Raw genomic sequence first — 22,902 nt, 5'->3', positions numbered from 1 at the left:
AATAAAAGAGAACCTCACAACCTGGTTCTTTAGGCTGTGGACATAGGGTTGATGGGACCTAGTCTGGTAGCTATGGAAGTGTCCTCTTTTGAGGTAAAGGTTACATAATCTGAGGCAATAAAAAAATCAATCTCTGATGGATTGACTCATACAAAACATTAGGAACAATGGTTATCACTAACTGAGGTCCTCAGAGGCATCAAGAGCCTGGAAGACAATAGAGGTAGAACATGCATTATTGAAGGAACTGGGAATGTGACAGGCATGATAAGGACTATGTTCACAAGAGAGTTAAGAAAGAAGTTGATTCAGTTTGGACCTCAGGATAGGTATGGGACTTTAGTGGATTTCTGAGTTCCCTGGAAGGATATGATATTTATGATGTAAGAAAGGCTCTGGTAGACCTGAATGATTCTACTAGTGTGTAAATCAAGTTTGTAAAGCACAAAACAGACCAAAAGGACATGAATAAAAGAAAACTCAAAGTAGTCTATTTGAATCACTCAACACCTTTATAAAAATATCAATTCAGAGTGGATCAAAATACTTAATGTAATTCCTGAAGCTGAAACTTCTAAAGGAAAACAAAGGGGTACTTCAATATATATATATATATGTGGGGACTTTCTGAGTAGGAATATAAGAGTTCATGGAATAATAGTAAGAACTGGTAAATGGCATTGCATCAAATTTCAAAGCTTCTGCACCACAAGGATAAACAAGAACCAGAGTGAAGAGACATTTTCAGAACCTGGGAAAATCTTTGCCAGCTAAATTTATCTGACAAGGTGTTAATATCCAGAATATATAAAGAACTCAGAAAATTATAGACCAAAAGAATAAATAAGGCCAATAAACTGGGAAATGAATTGAATATACAATTTTTAAAAAGTAGTACAAATGGGGTCTAGGAACATTACTATAAGTAGAGTGCATGACTAGCCTGTACAAAGCCCTGGTTTGATCTCTAAGAACCACATACACTAGGATACATAAGACCCTATCTCAAATGTATAAATAGTAATTTATAATATTCATCAACATTCTTAGCCATCAGGAAAATAATAATCAAAACTACATTGAAATTCCATCTCAGCCCAGTCAAAATGACTGCCTTAAAAAAATCATAAAGCAAATGCTGGCAGGGTGTGAGGAAAAAGCAACTCAAAAATAGTATTGGTGGTCAAGTAAATCAGGGTGGCCACTGTGGAATTCAGTATAAAGGTTCCTCACAAACCTAAAACAGAGTTTCCATACAATCCAGCCATACAATTCCTGGGTATATACTTGAAGAAATCAGAGGAAACACAACAGTGATGTCCATATTTACTACTGCACTATTCATGATAGATATCCAAGTTGTGTTATTAGCCAACTTGCCCATCAATTGGTGAATGAATAAAGAAAATGTGTTATATGTATACAATCGAGTTTTATTCAATCACAATGAAGAATGAAGCTGTGTTATTTGTAGGAAAATGGGCAATATTGGAGATCATCATGATAAGTGAAATAAGTTGCACTGAAAAAGGCAAGTAGTATAGGTTTTCTTTCACTTGCAGAATCTACATTTTAAAAGACATATTAGGGCTGGAGAGACAGCTTAGAGGCTAAAGCACTTGCCTGGGAAGCCCAAGGACTCATGTTCTACTCTCCAGATCCCATGTAAGCTAGATGCACAAAGGTAAGGCAAGCACAAGGTTGCACATGCCCACTAGGTGGCTCAAGCATTTGGAGTTTGATGGCAGGGGGTGAGGCCCTAGCATGCTCTCCTTAATTCTTCACTTTGCTTTGAAGAAAAACAAAGCCAATTAATAAAGGACTTTGCATATAACCAAGGCATAGACCTCCAAGGTATTTTTCTCAAAGATTTGGCGTGAGGTTATGTTCTATCCAGATACATTGACAAAATTTTATCTCACAAGCCAAGGATGGACTCTAATGAAGCAGAGGCATAATACCACTACGGCAATTATTTTTTGTCTTATGATAGATTTGAAGGCTGCTGTTTGCCATGTTATATGGACTATATACTACGGCAAATAGGGCATTCTTAAAAAATATCTTCAAATAAATAAATTAGTGGAAAGATGCCTTTAATGAAAGTTTGGGAAAAGTCAATGCCAATATAAGAGGAATACTAATTAGCTGTTTACCAACAAAAATAAAAGTAATTTTATATTCAAGTGAAGTCAGACCTACTATCAGTATTTAATCACAGTATGCCAATCCTTTCCCAATCAATGCCACTCTAATAAAGTCTCTAGTATATTTAATGTGTCTACTTGGTCAATTTCAAAGTGAATATAAATGTAATTAGCTGTCCATGTTTTAATTTTACTGAATTGTAATACTTTTGTGTATGAATTTCTACCCATGAGAATTGATAAGAATACCATTTTTTTCCCCTAAAACTCTGGTACATTTCCCAAGATAATTCTTGAATAGTCAACGAGAAGGTGATTAATATCTGTAAAGATATTAACAAAGAAAAGATTTAACCATGCTTTCAGATCACTTGCTTTTAACGTCATTACAGTACACTATTGGTGTGAGATACAATTTTGTTAATGTCATGCCATTTCAGTATGTCTGATATTTTTACCATATATTTGATTTTTCAAGGTAGTGTCTTGCTCTAGCTCAAACTGACCTGGAATCCACTATGTAGTCTCAGGCTGGCCTTGAACTCACAGCAATCCTCCTATTTCTTCTTCCCGAGTGCTGGAATTAAAGGTATGCACCACCAACCTGGCCTTTTAATAAACTATTTTTAAGTTAATAGTATTCAGATAAATAAAAAGATGAAAACATTAATTACTTGAGCAAATGGTTTCAAAGATTTCTGGCTGAAATGTAGAAAACAGTTCCACTATAAACAGCTGCTCTGAGGTCCTATCAACAACATGAATCCAGGGATATGACAAGTAGTCTTGGTGGTTTTCTGTCAGATAGAATATTAAAATAAGTGAAGGTAGTTGACTATATGCATATGAACTCAAGATTATCTTCTGAAATACTTTTTATCATTTTCAAATTTAAAAGGTTACCTCTTTTTTGTGGATGCTGGACCTTCCCTACAAAGGGTAACAGACTAACCAAATCACAAATGGTGCGAGACCCATAGTTGGAGCTGGGAAACAAGTCAGAATCATATCCAAACATAGGCCCACTCTCCAATATCAAGCTACCATCAATCATGGACTACAAGAGGGCCTACACCTTTTTCATAGAGTTTAATATTTGCTATAAAAAACGTAAGGGCGGGCTGGAGAGATGGCTTAGTGGTTAAGCGCTTGCCTGTGAAGCCTAAGGACCCCGGTTCGAGGCTTGGTTCCCCAGGTCCCACGTTAGCCAGATGCATAAGTGGGCGCACGCGTCTGGAGTTCGTTTGCAGAGGCTGTAAGCCCTGGCGCGCCCATTCTCTCTCTCTCCCTCTATCTGTCTTTCTCTCTGTGTCTGACGCTCTCAAATAAATAAATAAATAAATAAATAAGTAAAAAAATATATTAAAAAAAAAAGTAAGGGCTATCTCATTTGTCCTGGTGCTAACTTACTCTCCATTGGAGAATTTGCTTCTCTTTTTCAGATAGATGCAGATACTAAGAAGAGAGCCACCCCATCATACCTCAAAAGGGCCCCTGCTGAAACTAAGAAAAATTGGTGAAACAAGCAAGGGTGCTGTTTTCCTGATGAGCCGGATACCAGCACAAGGGGCAAGGAGAACAACACAGAGAAAAATCAACGCCTACCAAATCAGAGAGCCAGGGCCCCAGAGGCCCCCAACACCTCATCACTGAAGCAGACCAAAAATGAACCCAACATGGCTCAGGGAAATTTTGCAGAAGAGTGGGTGGAAAGAATCTCAGAGCCACATGTTGGGTCATGATATGTAGAGACACTTATTGTACCAATAACTGTGGGCTAACTCCACAATTCACAACCCATATACCTCAACAAGGAGGGGCCAATGGTGAGGGGGTAGGTCGTGGATGAGCCTAATAATGATACCAAACTGCCTGTAGTTGCAGAATAGAAAACTAATTTAAAAAAAGATAAAATAAAAAAAATGGTGCTTTCTGGAACATCATTCACTTCTGATCTGAAAAGACAAAATTATTAAAGAGATTTTGTAGCTTTAAATAGTGAAAACATAATTCTTCAGTGGTTACCATGAACCTGTTTATTTGCATAACTGATATAGCTTGATTTGAGGTATATTTTGAGAAAGCTATAATATATTCTTCAGTTACTAACATTTGAAGATTAATATTTAAGAAAATTATAAGACACTTTTATCTTGTGATAAATTGGTGACTTAGGTTTGGCAGTCTTCATTCTGGTCTCAACTGCTTCTCTGGAACAATTATTATATTAGCTACAGGATCACGAACATCCAGGCAGATTTCTAAAAAGCAAATATATTACTTTAATACACTGTATATTATATATTAAGGAATATATCTGCACATAAATTTCAATGGAAAATAGCCTAAACGTTATTAAACCCAAGATCAAGACCATTACCAGTGGCCTGTTACCTCTTTATAATTGACTTTTCAAATCCCATCTGTGGTAGTTTAAATAGATGCCCCCCAATAGATTCAAGAGTTTTATTAAAGTTTCTTGGATTTCCAGCTACCTGGCTGGAGGAGGTATCACTGGGTGAATCCTAGGAACCAGCCCTAAGGTGTGGGGGTGCAATTGGAATTCCAGTCTAGAGATATGCAAAATGTTGAGCTTGGTCTTGGGTTCCCGGAGTGTGCTTACTTGTGCTGGTGTGGCTGTTTTGGGTTTTTCTCTCTCTGTTTGGTCCTATGAAAGGAGGCCAACTTCTTCTGCCATTATGGAACTTCCCCTGGATCTGTAAGCTTAAATAAATCCCTTCCTCCTCCCATAAACTGTGTCTAGTCTGGATTTTCATACTAGCAATGTGGGATTGTCTACGACAGAGTCAAAGCTTGAATCTTGAATTTTGTGTTTTATAATTTCCTTAACTTAAACAATGTATCAGGGGTGGAGAGAATGCTTAGTGGTTAAGGAACTTGCCTGAAAAGCCTAAGGAACAAAGTTCAATTCCCCAGTACCCATGTAAGCCAGATGCACAAGGTGTTGCATGTGTCTGGAGTTCATTTGCAGTGACTAGAGGCCCTGGAATGCCCATTCTATCCTTTTTTCTCTTCTCTATCTCTCATAAGTAAATAAATAAAATATGTAGTATATTTTTAAATGTATTGTGCATGTGCCTTGCCAAAACAAAATTCTGTTGGCTTTGTGAAGTTTATATGAATGGAATTATGCCATGAATAATCCTGGGACCACCTTGCCAATTCAGCATTATATTACTAAAATTTTTACCTTAACATGTACTACTACTTTTTTTTTTTTTTTTTGATTTTCTGAGGTAGGGTCTCACTCTGGCCCAGGATGACCTGGATTTAAATATGTAGTCTCAGGGTGGCCTTGAACTCACAGCAATCCTCCTACCTCTGCCTCCCGAGTGCTGGGATTAAAAGTGTGGGCCACCAAGCCCAGATTCTACTTTTTCAGTTTTAACTGAATAATATACCAGTGTGGTAAAAACAACAAATTATATATGTATTATTGTGGTGATGTAAATCTGGATTATATCCATGTTTTCAAAATTATAAGCAGGCTTTAAAATGTTTATTTATTTATTTGAGAGAGAGACAGTGGCAGAGGGGGGAGAGAGAAAATTGGCATGGCAGGGCATACAGCCACTGCAAATGAACTCCAGACACTTGTGCCACCTTGTGCATCTGGCTAATGTGGGTCCTGGGGAATCAAACCTGGGTCCTTTGGCTTTGCAGGCAAGTGTCTTAACTGCTAATCCATCTCTCTAGCCCTAAAATCAGGTTTTTAAGTGAACATGTTTGTATCTGTCTGCTTGGGCATACAGGCAAGTTTTTCTAAAGAACTGTATCTAGAAGTGAAAAGTGGATTCCACCATATACAAACAGTCCTACATAGACAAATATCAAGCTAAGTAATGAAACCAATGGTATTTCTACCAGCATTGTGTAAGAATTCCCATTAATATATATCATCTCAAAATTTTGATACTTTAGAATTTCATTTTTGTAAATCTAGTGATATAACAAATTTTTGTGGTCTTTGTACTTCTCGTATTAATAGTTATGTTGAACAACATCTCATAGATTCATGATTCATACTTGCTTTTCTTCTGTGAAATGCTTATTATGTCTTTTTCCATTTTTTTCTTTTTTTGTTCATTTTTATTTATTTGAGAGCAACAGACACAGAGAGAAAGAGGCAAATAGACAGACAGAGAATGGGAGCACCAGGGCCTCCAGCTACTGTAAACGAACTCCTGATGCATGCGCTACACTGTGCATCTGGCTCATGTGGGTCCTGGGGAATCAAGCCTCGAACAGAGGTCTTTAGGCTTCACAGGCAAGTGCTTAACCACTAAGCAATCTCTACAGCCTTTTTCCATTTTTATATTATATTATACTATATTACATTACATTATAATACTTAAGTTAGCACTTATGGAGATGGCTACAAATCCATGTTTATTGTGCCTCTATTGATGATATCTTGGTTATGCTATCAACCTAAGTATTAAAACATCGACAGATAGGGGCTGGAGAGATGGCATAAGGGTTAAGGTGCTTGCCTGAGAAGTCAAAGGACCCAGTTTTAATTTTCCAGGACCCACATGAGCCAGATGTGCAAGGTGGCACATGCACCTGGAGTTCCTTTGCAGCGGCTGGAGGACCCTGGCATTCCCATTGTCTTTATCTGCCTCTCTTTTGTCTCTGTCTCTCAAATCAATAAATAAGGACTGGAGAGATGGCCTAGCAGTCAAGATGCTGGTCTGCAAAACCAAAGGACCCATGTTCCACTCTGTAGGTCCCTCTAAGCCCGATACATAATGGTGAGGCTAGTACAAGGTTGCACATGCTCACTAGCTGGCCCAAGCATCTGGAGTTCGATTGCAGTGGCTGAGGCTCTGGCGTGCCAATGCACTTGCTCACTCTCTCTCAAAAATAAAAGTATAAAGAAAAATAAAAATTAAAATTAAAATTAAAATTATTTTTAAAATCTACAGATAAATGAAGAAAGAAAATGTGACATTTATGACTAGATTTGAATTTTATTCAACCATAAAAAGAGATAAACTATGTCATATTTCAGGAAATGAATGCAACTAGAGGCCAATGTAATTAAGAAAATAAACCAGACTTAGACAAATACAGTGTGGTCTCTCATATGCAGAATCTAGATTTTATATGACCTGAAAGTAGAAAAGGGAATATTTGATAACTAGAAGGTGACTAGCAGGACAGAGGAAGGAAACGGGAGAAAGTAAAGGGTGCACATGGTCAAAGTATATGATATAATCATATGAAAATGTCTTAACTTAATTGCATTTGTGTTAAATTACATTAAATAGTGAAAGAGTAAATGAGATTCAGAAATACCCTTTAACAAAATATAATATCCCTTCATGAATAAAACACTAGAGAGACTAGGGGGGAGTGACCATATCTCAATATAATAAGGGGTATATATAATAGATCAGGAGACCATCTCCTATTAAATGGGAAAAAACTTGATGTATTGCCACTAAGATCTAGTACAGGATAGGGGTGTCCATTTTCACCATTACCATTTAATATAGTATTTGAAGTATTACTTTGAGCAGTAAGGCAGGAGAAATAAATAAAAAGGATACAAACTAGCAAGGGAGAGAAGTCAAAGTAGTACTAATTGCAGATGATATGATTCTGTACATAAATGACACGAAAGACTCCACCAAAGAAATTCTGGAGCTGATAAACAGGTAGAACACCTATTCATGCAAAGTGAGAGGATATAAATCAACACAGAAAAAATCCTTATCTTTTATATATAACAATGACAAACATACTGAGAAAGAAATCAGGGAAGCAGTCCCATTTACATAGATACAAAATTAAATGTTTTGGAATATCTCTAACCAAGGAAGGTAAAGAGGTCTACTATGAAAACATTAAATCATTGAATAAATTGAGAAAACATAGAAAGACAGAAAGACCACCAATCAAAGTTCTAGCAACATTCTTTACAGAAATAGAAAAATTCATATGGAAACCCAAAAGGCTACAGCCAAATTGTCTTCAGAAAAATACATCACCACATCTGATTTCAAGATAAACCAAAACAACAACAACAACAAAAAAAAAAAAACCAGTAATAAAACAGCTTAATACTAGGCACAACAGATACACAGTGTTGTAGTCAGGTATGCACTGCTGGTAGAAATCACCTGACCAACAGCAGCTTGTGGGAAACAAAAGGGGTTTACTTTGGCTTACAGACTCGAGGGGAAGATTCATCATGCCAGAGGAAAATGATGGCATGTGCAGAGGGAGGACAACACCTTCTGGCCAACATCAGGTGGACAACACAACAGGAGAATGTGCCAAACACTGGCAAGGAGAAACTGGCTATAATAGCTATAAGCCCGCCACCAACAGTAAACGACCTTCAGAAGGCATTAATTCTCAAATCTCCATCAGCTGGGAACCTAGCATTCAGAACACCTAAGTTTATAGGGGACACCTGAAACAAACCACCACATTCCACCCCTGACCCATAAACTGACAACCATACATGATATAAAATACAATGCATTTAGTCCAACTTCAAAAGTCCCCATACTTCTATCAATCCCAGAGATTTTCAAGCATCTCTGTAATTCAAGATGTTTCAACTGAGCCATAATACCAAAAAATAAACCTCTAAACAACAACAACAACATAGTGGCACAGGCTAAACACTCACACTGCAAAAGACAGCATTAGGCATAGCAAAGAAATATTCAAAAAATACAAGGTTTAAACAGAGAAAAGAGTAAACTCTGTAGATCCAAGTCCAACAACTCTAGTCATTGACAAATCTCCAAGACCTATAATTCTAACCAGCAACAAGTCTCTGGAGTTCTAATTCCACCCCTCCAGCTAGGCTACTCAGTCTTGGAAAACTTTATCCAGGGCAGGCAGCTCTCCACTGGGTCTCCATTGCAACCCACTGTTCATCCTCATGGCTCCATCTGTTCTCCATGCAGGCATACAGCAAACCTGATACACACTGCCCATGGCTGTTTCCAAAACACAAGATAGCATTGCAAATTCAATGCCTTTCTTTCCTGCATTTCTTATACTCCATGATACCAGGTCAATTTGTTAATCTGAGGGGGGGGGTAAAACAAACTTTAAAGAATAGGACACTCCTTGAGCATTCAGGCACTTCCAAAAGACAACATTGTTTCTGTTATCCCAATGCAGGTCAGCTGGACCAATCTCAATGGTTGAAATCTCTCATACAATTGAAATTAAAAGGGCAGCAGTTTTGGCCCACAGATTTCTTTTTTTTCTGTGCCATATCCCTCTGCTCATACCAGTCCATTTCTATACAAAGCAACCCTCCACAATTTCTCAGGTCATGACCATAACAGCAAGCCTCTCACATAAACTGTTTGTAGCCCTGTCCAAGCAAAGTTCTTTCTCACCCTCATAAGCCAAACTTCACAGTCCATAGTTCTTACTGCATTCAGGTCTTTGAACTCTGATCAGAATCAAGCTGTACTTATAGCACAGCAAGGTGTCTCTTGGACCAAAGTTTCAAATTCTTCCATATTCCTCTTGAAAATAAGCTCCAAAAAGCCAAAGCCACACAGTCTGGTGTCTAGCAGCAAATGACACCACTCCTTGGTATCAACTTTACTGTTGCAGTCAGTTTCACATTGCTGGCAGAAATCACCTTACAAAGAGAAGCTTGTGGGGAAAAAAGGCTTATTTTGGTTTACAGCCTCAAGTTGAAGTTCCATTATAGCAGGGGAAAATGATGGCATGTACAGAGGGTGGGCATCACCTCCTGACCAACATCAGGTGGACAACACAACAGGAGTGTGTGTCAAATACTGGCAAAGGGAAACTGGCTATAATACCCATAAGCCCACCCTCAACCATACACTGCCTCCAGTAGGCATTAATTACCAAATATCAGTCAGTTGGGAACCTAGCATTCAGAACACCTAGGTTTAATGGAGACACCTCAATCAAACCATCACACATAGATCAATGCAATGTAATAGAAGATTCAGCTTTAGGTTCTGGTAATTACAGCTATGTGAACTTTTACAATGAGGCCCAAAATACACACTGGAGAAAAGATAGCATTTTCAACAAATGGTTTTGGAGAAATTGGATAACTACATGTTGAATAATGAATCTAGACTCTCTCCTATCATCCTGTACAAAAATCAACTCCAAATGGATCAAGGACCTCAATTTAAGACCTAAAACTCTAAATAAACTGGGAGAAAAAAAGGAGAATAGTTCAAGGTATAGGTGTGGGAAAAATTTTCTGAATAAGACCCTAGTAGATCAAGAAATGAGACAAACACTCAATATTTGGGATCTCATGAAAGTAAGAAGAAATAATCAAGTCAATAGATGATGTACAAAATGGAAGAAAAAAAATCTTTGCCATCTATACATCTGACAAAGGTTTAATATCTAGACTATATAAAGAACTCAAAAAACTAAATAACAAAAAATCTATTAACCCACTCCAATAAAAATGGGGCAGGGAACTGAATAGACAGTCCTCAAAGGAGAAATATAAATGACCAATAAACATCTAAACTATATTCAAAATCTTTAGCCATCAGGGAAATGCAAAATAAGACAACAATGAGACTCCATCTCACATTGGTCAAAATAACTATTATTAAACAATATCTAATGACAAAAAATGCTGTGGAGGGTGTGAGGAAAGAGAAACCATCATCCATTGTTGGTAGGAGTACTAACTTATACAGTCACTATGGAAATCAGAATGAAATAGCCTCAAAAATCTCAGAATAAATTTACCATCTGATCCAGCTATGCCACTCCTGGCCATATACTTTAAAGACTCTACTATAGATACTTGATCAGCCATGTTTGTTACTGTTCTAGTCACAACAGTTAGGAAATTAAATCAGCTCAAATGCACATCAAGTGAGTAATGGATAAAGAAGATATAGTACATAAACACAGTGGAATTCTACTCATAGGTAAGGAAAAGTGAAATAGTAAAATTTTCAGCATAATGGATGAACTTGGAAATAAGAAATTATGCTGGAACTGAGATGGAAGCCAGATGCCTTCTGGCTAGCTCCCATAGTGCTCTAAATTTCTATGCAAGGTGCTGGAGTATGAAGGTCACCAATAGCATAAATAAGCAATGGGTCCTGCACACTACAAAATTGACCAGCCAAGCAAGATGTGCACACTAGTTTAATAGTGGCAAACAGGTTATGGGGGTAATCTACTGCTCTATGATTATATATGAGGCTCACTCAGTGGGAGGGAATTCATACCTTGTACTGAGAACCAAGTCAGAAGCCCATGACTTGGAAAGTTATAGACCCTAGCAGAAGCTCTCACTATTCTTTGACTAAAATAAAGAAGTATGCCGGTCAAAAATTGTTCTAAATATCTGTTTTTATACCCTTTTATCTTTTATCCATGTTGTTCTCATTTTTAAGAGAATACTCTTTTTAAAGATGGTAGTGAGTACTGGAGAGACCAAATTACAGCACAAAAAGAAAGTCTCACACATAGTAAGAGGCCAGCCATCTCTATCACATCTATCACATCTTCTAGGACCCAGGACATATTATAGAGGAAGTAATCATTTGAATACATATGCTACTCTCACTCCTAGCCTGAGAACCTCTCCTCCAGGGCGATGGAATTAGATGCTGTAGTTGTTTGATTCAGGGGACCCCCATAAACATAGGTGTTCTGAATGTTAGGTTCCCAGCTGATGGAGATTTGGGAACTGGAGGCAGTGTATTGTTGGGGTGGGCTTATGGGTATTATAGCCTGTTTCCCCTTGCCAGTGTTTGGCACACACTTATGTTGGCCAGGGGTTGATGTCCATCCTCTGCTCATGCCATTGTTTCCCCCTGCCATCATGGAGCTCCACCTCCAGGCTGTAAGCCAAAATAAACATTTTCTCCCACAAGCTGCTCTTGGTCAGGTGATTTCTGCCAGCAATACAAACCTGACTGCAACAGTAAAGTTGGTACTAGAGGAGTGGGATTGCTGCTAGATAACTGACTCTATGGCTCTGGCCTCTTGGAGCTGATTTTCAAGATGAATATGGAAGTATTTGAAACCTTACCTTAAGAGACACCTTGCAGCTGCAGATGAAGTTTACCAGGACTGTGTGTAGCCTAGCTGAAGGGGTAGAATTGGAATTCCAGAGACTTGCTGCTGGTTAGAATTATTGGACATGGAGACTTGTCACTGGCTAGAATTGTTGGACTTGAAACTATAGAGTTTAACGTTTGCCCTGTTTAAATCTTGTATCGGTTGAATATTTCTTTGCTATGCCCAATGCCATCTTTCGCAGTGTGAGTGTTTATTCTGTGCCATTATGGGTCTTTTGGTTTATTTGTGGTATTATAACTCAGTTAAAAGGCTTTGAAAGTGATAAAAACTATGAGGACTTTTATAGATGGACTGCATTGCATTGTAGATCATGGACGGTTATCAGTTTATGGGGGCCAGGGGCAGAATGTGGTGGTTTGATTCAGGTGTCCCCCATAAACTTAAGTGTTCTGAATGTTCCCAGCTGATGGAGATTTGGGAACTGACACCTCCTGTAGGTGTGGGCCTATGGGTATCATAGCCAGTTTCCCCTTGCCAATGTTTGGCACTGTTGCTGTTGTTCACCTTATGTTGGCCAGGGGTGATGTCCAACCTCTGCTCATGGCATCATTTTCCCCTGCCATTATGGAATTTCCCCTCAAGTCTGTAAACCAAAATAAACCTTTGTTCTCACAAGCTGTTTATGCCAGCAGTGTGAACCTGAATGCAAAAGATGCTAAGGAGACACAAGTAATCAAAGCCAAAATTCAGAGGCTGATGAGAACTTAACACTCAAAGAGGGTTATGCCCTCCAGGGCTCATGTAACATTGCAGTAGAGGAGAGGGTGGAAAGATTATTAGGACCACTATGTAGGAAGGACTATTCTGAGCCATTGTGCCCATTCCCACAAAGACTGACTGGTTCATTCATAATCCCACAGTGAATAACAATAACTCTACTGAGAAAAGTCCTCAGGGGAGTGGAGGTGGGAATAATGAACTTGAAATATAACCTAATAGGAATAAGCCCAATATGCAATATGTTCATACAGTAAAGTTTACAATTAATAAATATAAAATTTTAAAAATCTGGGTCTAATGTTTGGTTCGGTTTCAATAGTACATGTTTATTGGCTACTTATCTAGTGACTACATGCTGTCTACTGTCATAGTTTTCATAAAGCAGCAACTATTACAATCAGCTACATTTGTAGACCTATCCAAAAGCATGTGAAGTTATTACAGTAAAGTACATATTTTCATGTAAGAAATACTGCATTAGGTATCAAGAGAAGTAGGGATTTTATTTTTATTAATTAATTAATTAACATAAATTGTATTATGACACCTCCTCCAGTCTCCATTTCCCTGTGGGACCTGTTCAGTAGGGTTTTTGGTGATCACTGTGGGGTAATTAGGTCTTCTGTCTTTGTTGTGCCTCAGGTTGTTTCTACCTGCCTTGTGGCTCTTACAATCTACCTGGCCCCCCTTCTGTAATAGTCCCTGAGCCTTGGCAGATGTGTTATGGTTCAGTGTTTACTTCTCTGTAGCCTCTGTATTTCTGTTTTGATGAGTTATACTTCACCACAATGTTGCTATTTTCCTGGATGCGGATGCTGGGCTAGCACTGAGGTAAGTCACTTACTATGACAGCATTGGGATTTATTTCTGTTATCAAGTAGATTTTGCTTTATAAAATGTGGTGCACCTATGTTTGCTGCATATAAATTTATGATTATGATATCTTCTTTTGGGGTCATTCTCATAATTAGTAAAACCTGGCTCTGGAGGCCCCCAAACATGAGGTCAGGAATTTCCTGTCTGTGGTGAGGCACTCCCTATCACTCTGTCAGTAAGGCCACAAGCATGTGACCATCCAAGCAGGGCCCATGTTCAGGCACTCTATCACTGTGCTTTTTCTCTCTGCTTCTCTCTTTTTTGAAAATTATTTATGAGAGAGAGAAAGGCAGAGAGGGGGACATGCCAGGGCGTCCAGCCACTGCAAACATACTCTAGATGCATGTATCTCCTTGTGCATCTGGCTTACATGGGTACTGGGCCATCAAACCTGGGTCCTTAGGCTTCTCAGGCAAGCAGCTTAATGACTAAACCATCGCTCCAGCTCTCTTCCTCCTTCTTATTAAATAATTAAAATTAAAACTATTTAAATTTCAATAAGGTATCTATAATTCTGAAGAATAAAGCTTGAGAGTCCAGTCAAGATGGTGGACTCAAAACCACCCTAGAATTTTAGAGGAGAAAGGAAGGAAGAAAGAAGATAAAACGGAGGACAACAAAAATCTACCAACACGAAAAAGAAAAGATAGCTGACTTCCTATCATGAGATGAGTCACCTTGCACATCAGCTACAGATCAGGTGACACCACAGAGGAATTGGCTAGATGAGCAAGAGTGCTACTTCCATGGAAATCCTGACAACCTGCACCAGGGTGATGGAGACAGACCCTGAGGATCCCCAAATTGTATCAAAGCAGAAATCCAGAAGCTGCTGAGAGCTCAACACTTAAAATGTAGCCACCGAGGCTCAGGGAACTTTGTGGAAGAGGGGTTGGGAAGATAAGAGGCATAGAATGGGAGGGAATATTCAGAGGCATTGACCCCTTTCAATAACTGACTGCTACTCTCACAACTCAGAACTCACAACCCCATGGTGAATAACAGCATCCCATGGAGGAAGTCCCTCAACGGAATGAGGGTAGATAAGAGGGAAATGGTACCAACACATGATGTGTCCATACAAAGTTTCTACTTAATTAAAAAAGAATCCTGAAAAATGATACCCTTGTCTAAAGTAATTATTAAGTCAACCATCCTAAAATCTTTGGTACAACTAGATATAAACTTTGATTTCAATACTAACTAGAAAATGCTATGCTGTATGTGATGGCTCATGCCAGTAATTCCAGCATTTGAGAGGCTGAGGCAGGAGGATTGCTGTAGACTAAAGGCCAGGCTGTCCTCCACAGTGAATTCTATGACAGCCTTTTCTATGGTGAGACCCTGTCTCAAAAGAAAACAACAATGGGCTGAAGAGATGTTCAGGAGTTAAGTGTGCTTCCTGTGCAAGTATGAGGGCTTAAGGGGACTTAAAATGCCCTGAGTTTGAATCTCCACATCACACATAAACAGTTGGGTATGGCTACATGTAAAGCCAAGCATGCAAAGGGTAGCAGAGACTAGGAAATCTGCCAGGCTTGTGAAAAATAGTAAACCCCCTATTCAGTAAAGAGACTCCAGCGGAAATAATAACAGGCAGAACGGTGGAACAGGACAACTCTGGCCTTTGCAGGTGAATGCCCCCCTGCTACTGGTGAGTGAGTGGGCAATTCAAGAGTACATATATATGTATACACCACACACACACACATACTACTTTACATACATACATGCAAACAACAACTACAATAGCAACAACAAACAACAAAAAGCCCTTTTAAGAATGTAGTCATAGAGGGGCCTTGTCCGTCTTTTTCTCCCGTACGCAGATGACTCGTCTTTCCTGTCGGCCTTCAGCCCGTGTTGCTGACCCCCAACACCATGCCTTCAATTAAGTTGCAAAGTTCTGATGGAGAGATATCTGAAGTTGATGTAGAAATTTCCAAGCAGTCTGTGACCATCAAAACCATGTTGGAAGATTTGGGAATGGATGATGAAGGAGATGATGACTCAGTTCCCCTACCCAATGTTAATGCAACAATACTTAAAAAGGTCATTCAGTGGTGCAACCACCATAAGGATGACCCTCCTCCTCCTGAGGATGATGAGAACAAAGAGAAGTGGACAGATGATATCCTTGTATGGGACCAAGAATTCCTGAAAGTTGACCAAGGAACACTTTTTGAACTTATTCTGGCTGCAAACTACTTAGACATCAAGGGTTTGCTGGACGTTACATGCAAGCCTGTTGCCAATATGATTAAGGGGAAGACTCCTGAGGAGATCGCAAGACCTTCAATATCAAAAATGACTTTACGGAAGAGGAACAGGCCCAGATGCACAAAGAGAACCAGTGGTGCGAAGAGAAATAAAAGGTTGTACCTGACACTGTAACACTATAAGGATTGGTCCAAATACTAGTTGCACTGCTCTGTTTATAATGTTAATATTAGACACACAGTAGGGAAATGCAGCAGCAAATCAATTGTATTAGCACTATATTGTCCTTGCATGTGTAGTCTGAGTGAAAATTCCAAGTTAAAGGCGGAGTTCCTTCAAGTGTGAGTGAAAGTTGTCTTTCTTTACTTTCAATAAAACTGAACTATGGATTCTCTGGAGAGAGTGACATCTTGGGCTTTTTCTGTCTTCTGTAAAGCGATTTCTGCCTGGTTTATTGTCCAGTTAACTTCAGTGAACTTTTCAGAGTTGCCACTGTAAATAAAAAAACTTATGAGGGGGGTTTGTAATAGCAAAACTAGGATCTTTATTCAAGACTTGGAAACTGGAAGCAGGCAACTTGAAGTTAATGCTCTGACTAGAGTTGTTAGGATGCCTCCAGCCTCCTGAGCCAAGCAGCACACTGCTCTTGATTAGCTCATGTGTAGCTGGGTTCTCTTAATGGAACCTGAGGACTGGGGTTTGGTTTTTCTTTCCTTATTATTTTTGGGGGGTGGATTTTTAAAATTTTTAATCACAGCTTTGAATATGTTGCCTAGAGACTTAGTGATTACCCAGTTTGTGGTTTTGAGGGGAACAGTAACTAGAAAATTTGTTAGGTTTCAATTGAAAAAAATACTTTAAAAATAAAGAAAAAGAATGTAGCCATAGAGGAAAGAATGTCAGAGCCACACGTTGGGTCATGATACACAGCAACATTTCCTCCTACCCATAACTGAGGGTTAACCCCACAATATATGACCCATATACCTCAACAAGGAGGGGCCAGGGGGAGAGGGAGGACAGGGAGGAGGCTAACAATGGTACCAACTTGACTGTATTTACTGAGTACAAACCTAATTAATAATAAAAAATTGTTATAAATTTTAAAAACAGAAAATTTCAGAAGTAAAATCAGCATTCTTTGCTACACATCCAACATAAAAAAAGATTGTAGCCATAGGCAACATTTGTTGTGATAAGTTTAAATTTTCTTATTTTGATAATTGCATTTGATTAAGTAATGAATATTTTGGTACAAATTTCTGCTATGTAGCCCAGTGTGGGCTTGAAATTATGGACCTCCTATCTTAGCCTCTCAAGAGGTGGGATTTTAGGTATGTACCACCATACTTGGCGAGAATGTTCTTGATCTTCAGAAATACAACTTGAAATATTATTGAAAGGTTGAGGGTAAGCAGTATGATATGTGATGACTGTAACTTTCTCTCAAATGAAAAAAATATATATGTATATATAGAGAGTATGAGAAAACAAAAATATATTTCTGGTACTTAAGAAAGGGAGATATCAATGCCAACATTATCATTGCTGAGTTCAGGCATGATTAAAATATAGAAATCTGCTTCAGTATAAAGCATGTTTTTCTCTATTTCAAAATAAAGTTCTGCTTGTAAAACAATCTTCCAAGTGTTCTCTAGTGCTTTTTTATTTTTATTTTTATTTTTGTAGTTAGTGAATACAGTCAAGTTGGTACCATTGTTAGCCTCCTCCTTGTCCTACCCCCTCCACAGGGACCCTCCTCGTTGGGGTATATGGGTTGTGCATTGTGGGATTAGCCTTTAGTTTTGGGTAGGAGGAGATGTCTCTGCGTGTCCTGACCCAACGTGTGGCTCTGACATTCTTTCCGCTCCCTCTCCTGCAAATTTCCCTGAGCCATGTTGGACTCATATTAGGTCTGCTTCCATGTTGAGATCTAGGGAGACTCTGTGTCTCTGGAACTCTGGTTTGGTAGGGGTTGATTGTTCTCTGTGTCTATCTCCTTCACCATTTTGCTGGTTCCTGGTTTGCCAAGAAAACAGCATTCTTGCAAGTTTCCCCAATTATTCTTAGTTTCAGCTGGGGCCTTTTTGAGGTATGACGGGGTCGTTCTCTCCTTAGGAACTGCATCTATCTAATTTATTCTCAAATGTTATATTTTCAAATCCTTTCTGTTACTGATTAGGATATATTTTTAGTAATATATTCCTGTATGAAGTTTAAACATGCATTGAGTCTGTACTGTACTCCAGGCATTATGTCAGACACAGGGATGAATACATGAATCAGGGACTATCCCCAGCAATTGTTAAAATAGAGAGACCACTTATTTGCTTGAAACAGGTAAACTATTGACTTATGTTAGCTAATTCTATCATCACATCAGTTCTGTAAGGTAATGATAAGCAATACTGTCATTTACTGAGGAGGAAAACAAAGATTAAAGAGGATAAATAACATTTCTCATACCATAAAGCTAAGAAGTGGGAAGCAAGAGCTGAGACATGAAATCAGTTCATCTGACTACAGGGCATGAATTCTTAAGCAAAATGCCCTGTTGCCTCCTTAGAGGAGAGAAGCTCACAGTAAAGTAAGGTTAGCAAAGCATTAAAAATGCACACAACACTCACTCCACAATGAATACCAATAACCACACTGAAGAAGACCCTCAGCAGAACTGGGATGGGGAGAGGGGGTCTAAGAGTAGAATCTTTCTATAACAATCAATCAATAATAAAAACACACACAACTAGGTTATAATGCTGTGAGAGACAACTATAAATCCATATAGTCCAATGTAACTCATGTCCCTAGCTATTATGCATATGATTATCGCTGGAAAGATTTAAAGCAGGGGTAAGAATCCAACTGAATCTTACAAATGGCTTTCCCAACCTTAAAAGTTGTGAGGAAGAACATTCTTGGCAGAATATACAACATGAGCAGAGGAATGAAAGGCAGAAGATGAATGATTACTTTGAGAAATTCTAGGTGGGAAAATCTGGCTACTGCAAGACATCGAGAACTCAGGAAGAAAACACAGAGGTATGCAGGGGCAAGATTATCAAAACCAAAGAAGGTAGAAAGACAATGAAACAAATGGCGTAATGACTCCATGGAGAAAGTACTTTAAGAATGAGTATCCAGGCTGGAGAGATGGCTTAGTTATTAAGGTACTTGCCTGCAAAGCCAAAGGACCCAGGTTCAGTTCCCCAGGACCTACATAAACCAGATGCATAAGGAGGCGCACACATCTGGAGTTTGTTTGCAGTGGTTGGAGGTCCTGGTGTGACCATTCTCTCTCTCTCTCTCTTTCTCTTTCTCTCTCTGCCTATTTATCTCCCTCTCTCTCAAATAAATAAATTTTAAAAAGGAATGAGAATGAAATGACAGAGTTAAGATGACAACAAATATCAGATTGATATGGAAATTAAAGGCTTATTAGTGAGTAAAGTCTTGAGGGAAAATTATCAAGATGTAAGTGGAAGGTAAGAAAGTGAAAATGTCTAGTGGAAACTACTGTATGTAGTTTGCCTGAAGTGTAGAGTGAGATGAAAGAAATCATATGAGCCGGGCATGGTGGTACACGCCTTTAATCCCAACACTCTAGAGGCAGAGGTAGGAGGATTGCCTTGAGTTTGAGGTCACCCTGAGATTACATAGTGAATTCCAGGTCAGCCTGGACCAGAGTGAGACCCTATCTCAAGAAAAAAAAAAAAAAAAGAAAAGAAAAGAAAAGAAAAGAAAGAAAAGAAATTCATACAATAAAGGGAGGTATTTTTTCCTTTTTCAAAATTAATTAATTAATTAATTAATTAATTAATTTGAGAGTGACAGACAGAGAGAGAAAGAGGCAGAAAGAGAGAAAGAAAGAATGGGCGCACCAGGGCCTCCAGCCACTGCACATGAACTCCAGACATATGGGCCCTTTGGGCATCTGGCTAACGTGGGTCCTGGAGAATCGAGCCTTGGACCGAGGTCCTTAGGCTTCACAGGGAAGCGCTGCCATCTCTCCAGTCCCTCTTTTCTTTTTTTAATTAGAGGCTAGAATATGTTTATGTACTAGTGAAGAAACCCCAGTAGAGAAGAAAAGGTTGACAACAAAGAAAAATGTGTGAAACAAACCAGCTGTATCAGGAAACTAAAGAGCACCTGTACACAGAGAATGTTTTTCAAATCTATTTTTGTGGTGCCTGGAACAGAATCCAGGGCTTTGCACATGCTAATTAAGTGGTCTGACAATGAGCTTCACTCACAACTGCCAAGAATTCCTATTACTATAAAAAGTTATATAGAAAGACACTTGCAACATATATTTATATGAACTTAAATTATTAAATTGAAAATATGTGATATTATTTGAACAAAACATATCCATATTCAGATAAACTATAACTTTCACACGTTATTAGTTGTACCTGATATGGCTCAATCATCTTTTTATCCCATAGTATTGCAGTTTTGGTTTATTAGTGATCCTCACAAGCAATGCAGGAAAATTGATTCGGTTGTTCCAAGTCATTTCAAGATGAGAAAGATAGTTATTTTGACACCTAGAATATAAAAAGAAAAAGAATTTTGTTTAACATGCTATTGAAAGATACTCTGGAGAAAGCTAGCTTCTTTTAGGTAATTTTAGTTGGGAACAGGGCCCCAAAGAGAACAAAAAGATGCCATTGCACCTTGGCAGGAATGGAAGTTCAGGTTCCAGACAGGCAGGAATGTCTGACTCAGGTTCATTCACAATAGCTGCAGCACCCCTGCTGCTTCCACAATCTATCCTACTATCTAGATGGGCTGGGCTTTGGGTCAGTCCCCTTGACTGCAAACCAATCAGGTCTTCCCCTTGCACATCTGAGTCTGAAAGATTCCTTTTTTTCTTTCTTTCTTTTTTTTTCCGAGATAGGGTCTCACTCTAGCCAAAGCTGGCCTGGAATTCACTGTGTACTCCCAGGCTGGCCTTGAACTCACAGCAATCCTCCTGCCTCTACCTATCAAGTGCTGGGATTGAATGAAGTTATTTGCCACCAAGCCTGGCAGAGTGAGAATGGATGCTCCAGGGCCTCTAGCCACTGAAAACAAATTCCAGATGCATGCTCCACTTTGTGCATCTGACTTCATGTGGAATTGAATTCATAGGCTTTGCAGGTAAGCACTTTAACCACTGAACTGTATCTCCGGCCCAAAGAATACAGTTTTAATCTACCATAAAGGCTGTCTGTGTTGATCTCGATCTTCTCTGCCCTGTAATCTCTGTCTGGACACATGGAAGTCTGGCTTTCCCCTTTCTGGCCTGTCTAGGTAGGGGAAAGCATTGCTTTTTGGCCTTAGTTGTTTTCTGATTGCCTTTTATCTATCTGCCTTATACATTGGGGTAAATTCTCACATTAACTACACATATTTTTCTCTAATATCTGAGTCTACCACGTATATATTTCCATTACACTATAGATCTACCATGTGTATGTTTCCTGTAAACTCTACCTGTAAACAGGCCTGCTACCTGTGTAAATTCAAGATAATCATGAGTGTATTGCTACCCATTTATCATCTGAATTTCTTGGTCTCTGTTGTGGTACTTTACTCTCTCCGATTTTTTTTTTAATTAGTTTCCTATTCAGCAAATACAGGCAGTTTGGTACCATTATTAGACGCATCCGTGACCTACCCCCTCTCCATTGGCCCCTCCTTGTTGAGATAAGTGGGTCATGCATTGTGGAGTTAGCCCACAGTTATTGGTATGATAAATGTCTCTGCATATCATGACCCAACATGTGGCTCTGACATTCTTTCTGCCCCCTCTTCCCACAAAATTTCCATGAGCCATGTTGGGTTCATTTTTGGTCTGCTTCAGTGATGAGGTGTTGGGGGCCTCTGGGACTCTTGCTTTCTGGTTTTGTAGGAGTTGATTTTTCTCTGTGTTGGTCTCCTTCCCCCTTGTGCTGGTATCTGGTTCATCAGGAAAACAGCACCCTTGCTTGTTTTGCCAATTTTCCTTAGTTTCAGCAGGGGCCTTTTTGAGGTATGATGGGGTGGCTCTCTCCTTAGGATCTGAATCTATCTGAAAAAGAGAAGCAGATTCTCCAATGGAGAGTAAGTTAGCACCAGGGCAAATGAGATAACACTTACTTTTTTAATAGAGAGTTTAATAGGTGTAGGCCCTCTTACAGCCCATGATTGATGGTAGCTTGATATTGGAGAGTGGGCTTATGTTTGGATATGGTTCTGACTTGTTTCCCAGCTCCAGCTATGGGTCTTGTACCACTGAGGGGATCAGTTAGCCAAATCAAGAGCAGTTGGTTCCCCACCATGGCTGTGTGCCACTATTGCACTTGTGTGGGCATCACAAAAGGTTATTTGCTGCTAAGTAGTTTGGACCATGAGCTGCTTGGACAGATATTGGTTGTTTCCCCCAGTCGCCCATGTAGCACCTTCTGGCACTAGATGCGCTGACTATCTGGGGACTGACTCTCTCCTGGCTTCCAGTCATGCTGTTCCATTTTACCTGTCAGCTGCATATGGTGTCTTCAGCAATAGTGTCTTACCACTAATAGTTGGTGGGTCATCAAGTACTCTGACAGAAATCTGTCATTGTTTTGGGAAACCTTGTAGGTTTCTCAGATCAAAAGCTCATTGTGGGTGATAGCCCCATGCTAGTACTCAGAGATTCAGGTCAGTGCCCACTAAGAAAATGAGGAAAAAGATAACTAATATGCAAGAGTTAGAGAGGAGAGACAGAGAGAGAGAGAGAGAGAGAGAGAGAGAGAGAGAGGGAGGGAAGATGTAGAAGATTTAAGTTAGACTTGATCCTACCCTCTCCCTTGTCTTGTGG

The 22,902-nt window shown here is 39.2% G+C and overlaps 1 protein-coding gene and 1 pseudogene across 1 annotated transcript in view; one reads left to right on the top strand and one right to left on the bottom strand.

Annotated features, from left to right (window-relative positions):
* Positions 1-22,902, bottom strand: part of Radx (RPA1 related single stranded DNA binding protein, X-linked) — a 207,631-nt gene that overhangs the window by 56,905 nt on the left and 127,824 nt on the right. The window contains 7 exon segments of the mRNA XM_045139920.1: positions 2,822-2,944; positions 3,051-3,116; positions 4,077-4,094; positions 4,292-4,408; positions 18,540-18,546; positions 20,489-20,514; positions 20,517-20,623. Coding sequence (XP_044995855.1) covers positions 2,822-2,944; positions 3,051-3,116; positions 4,077-4,094; positions 4,292-4,408; positions 18,540-18,546; positions 20,489-20,514; positions 20,517-20,623 — 464 coding nt within the window.
* LOC101594852 lies at positions 15,735-16,225 on the top strand (annotated as a pseudogene).

This window comes from Jaculus jaculus, chromosome X (assembly GCF_020740685.1).
Source record: "Jaculus jaculus isolate mJacJac1 chromosome X, mJacJac1.mat.Y.cur, whole genome shotgun sequence".
NCBI classification, from domain to species: domain Eukaryota; kingdom Metazoa; phylum Chordata; class Mammalia; order Rodentia; family Dipodidae; genus Jaculus; species Jaculus jaculus.
The sequence above is the reverse complement of the archived record's forward strand: the minus strand, read 5'-3'. Positions and strand labels throughout refer to the sequence as shown.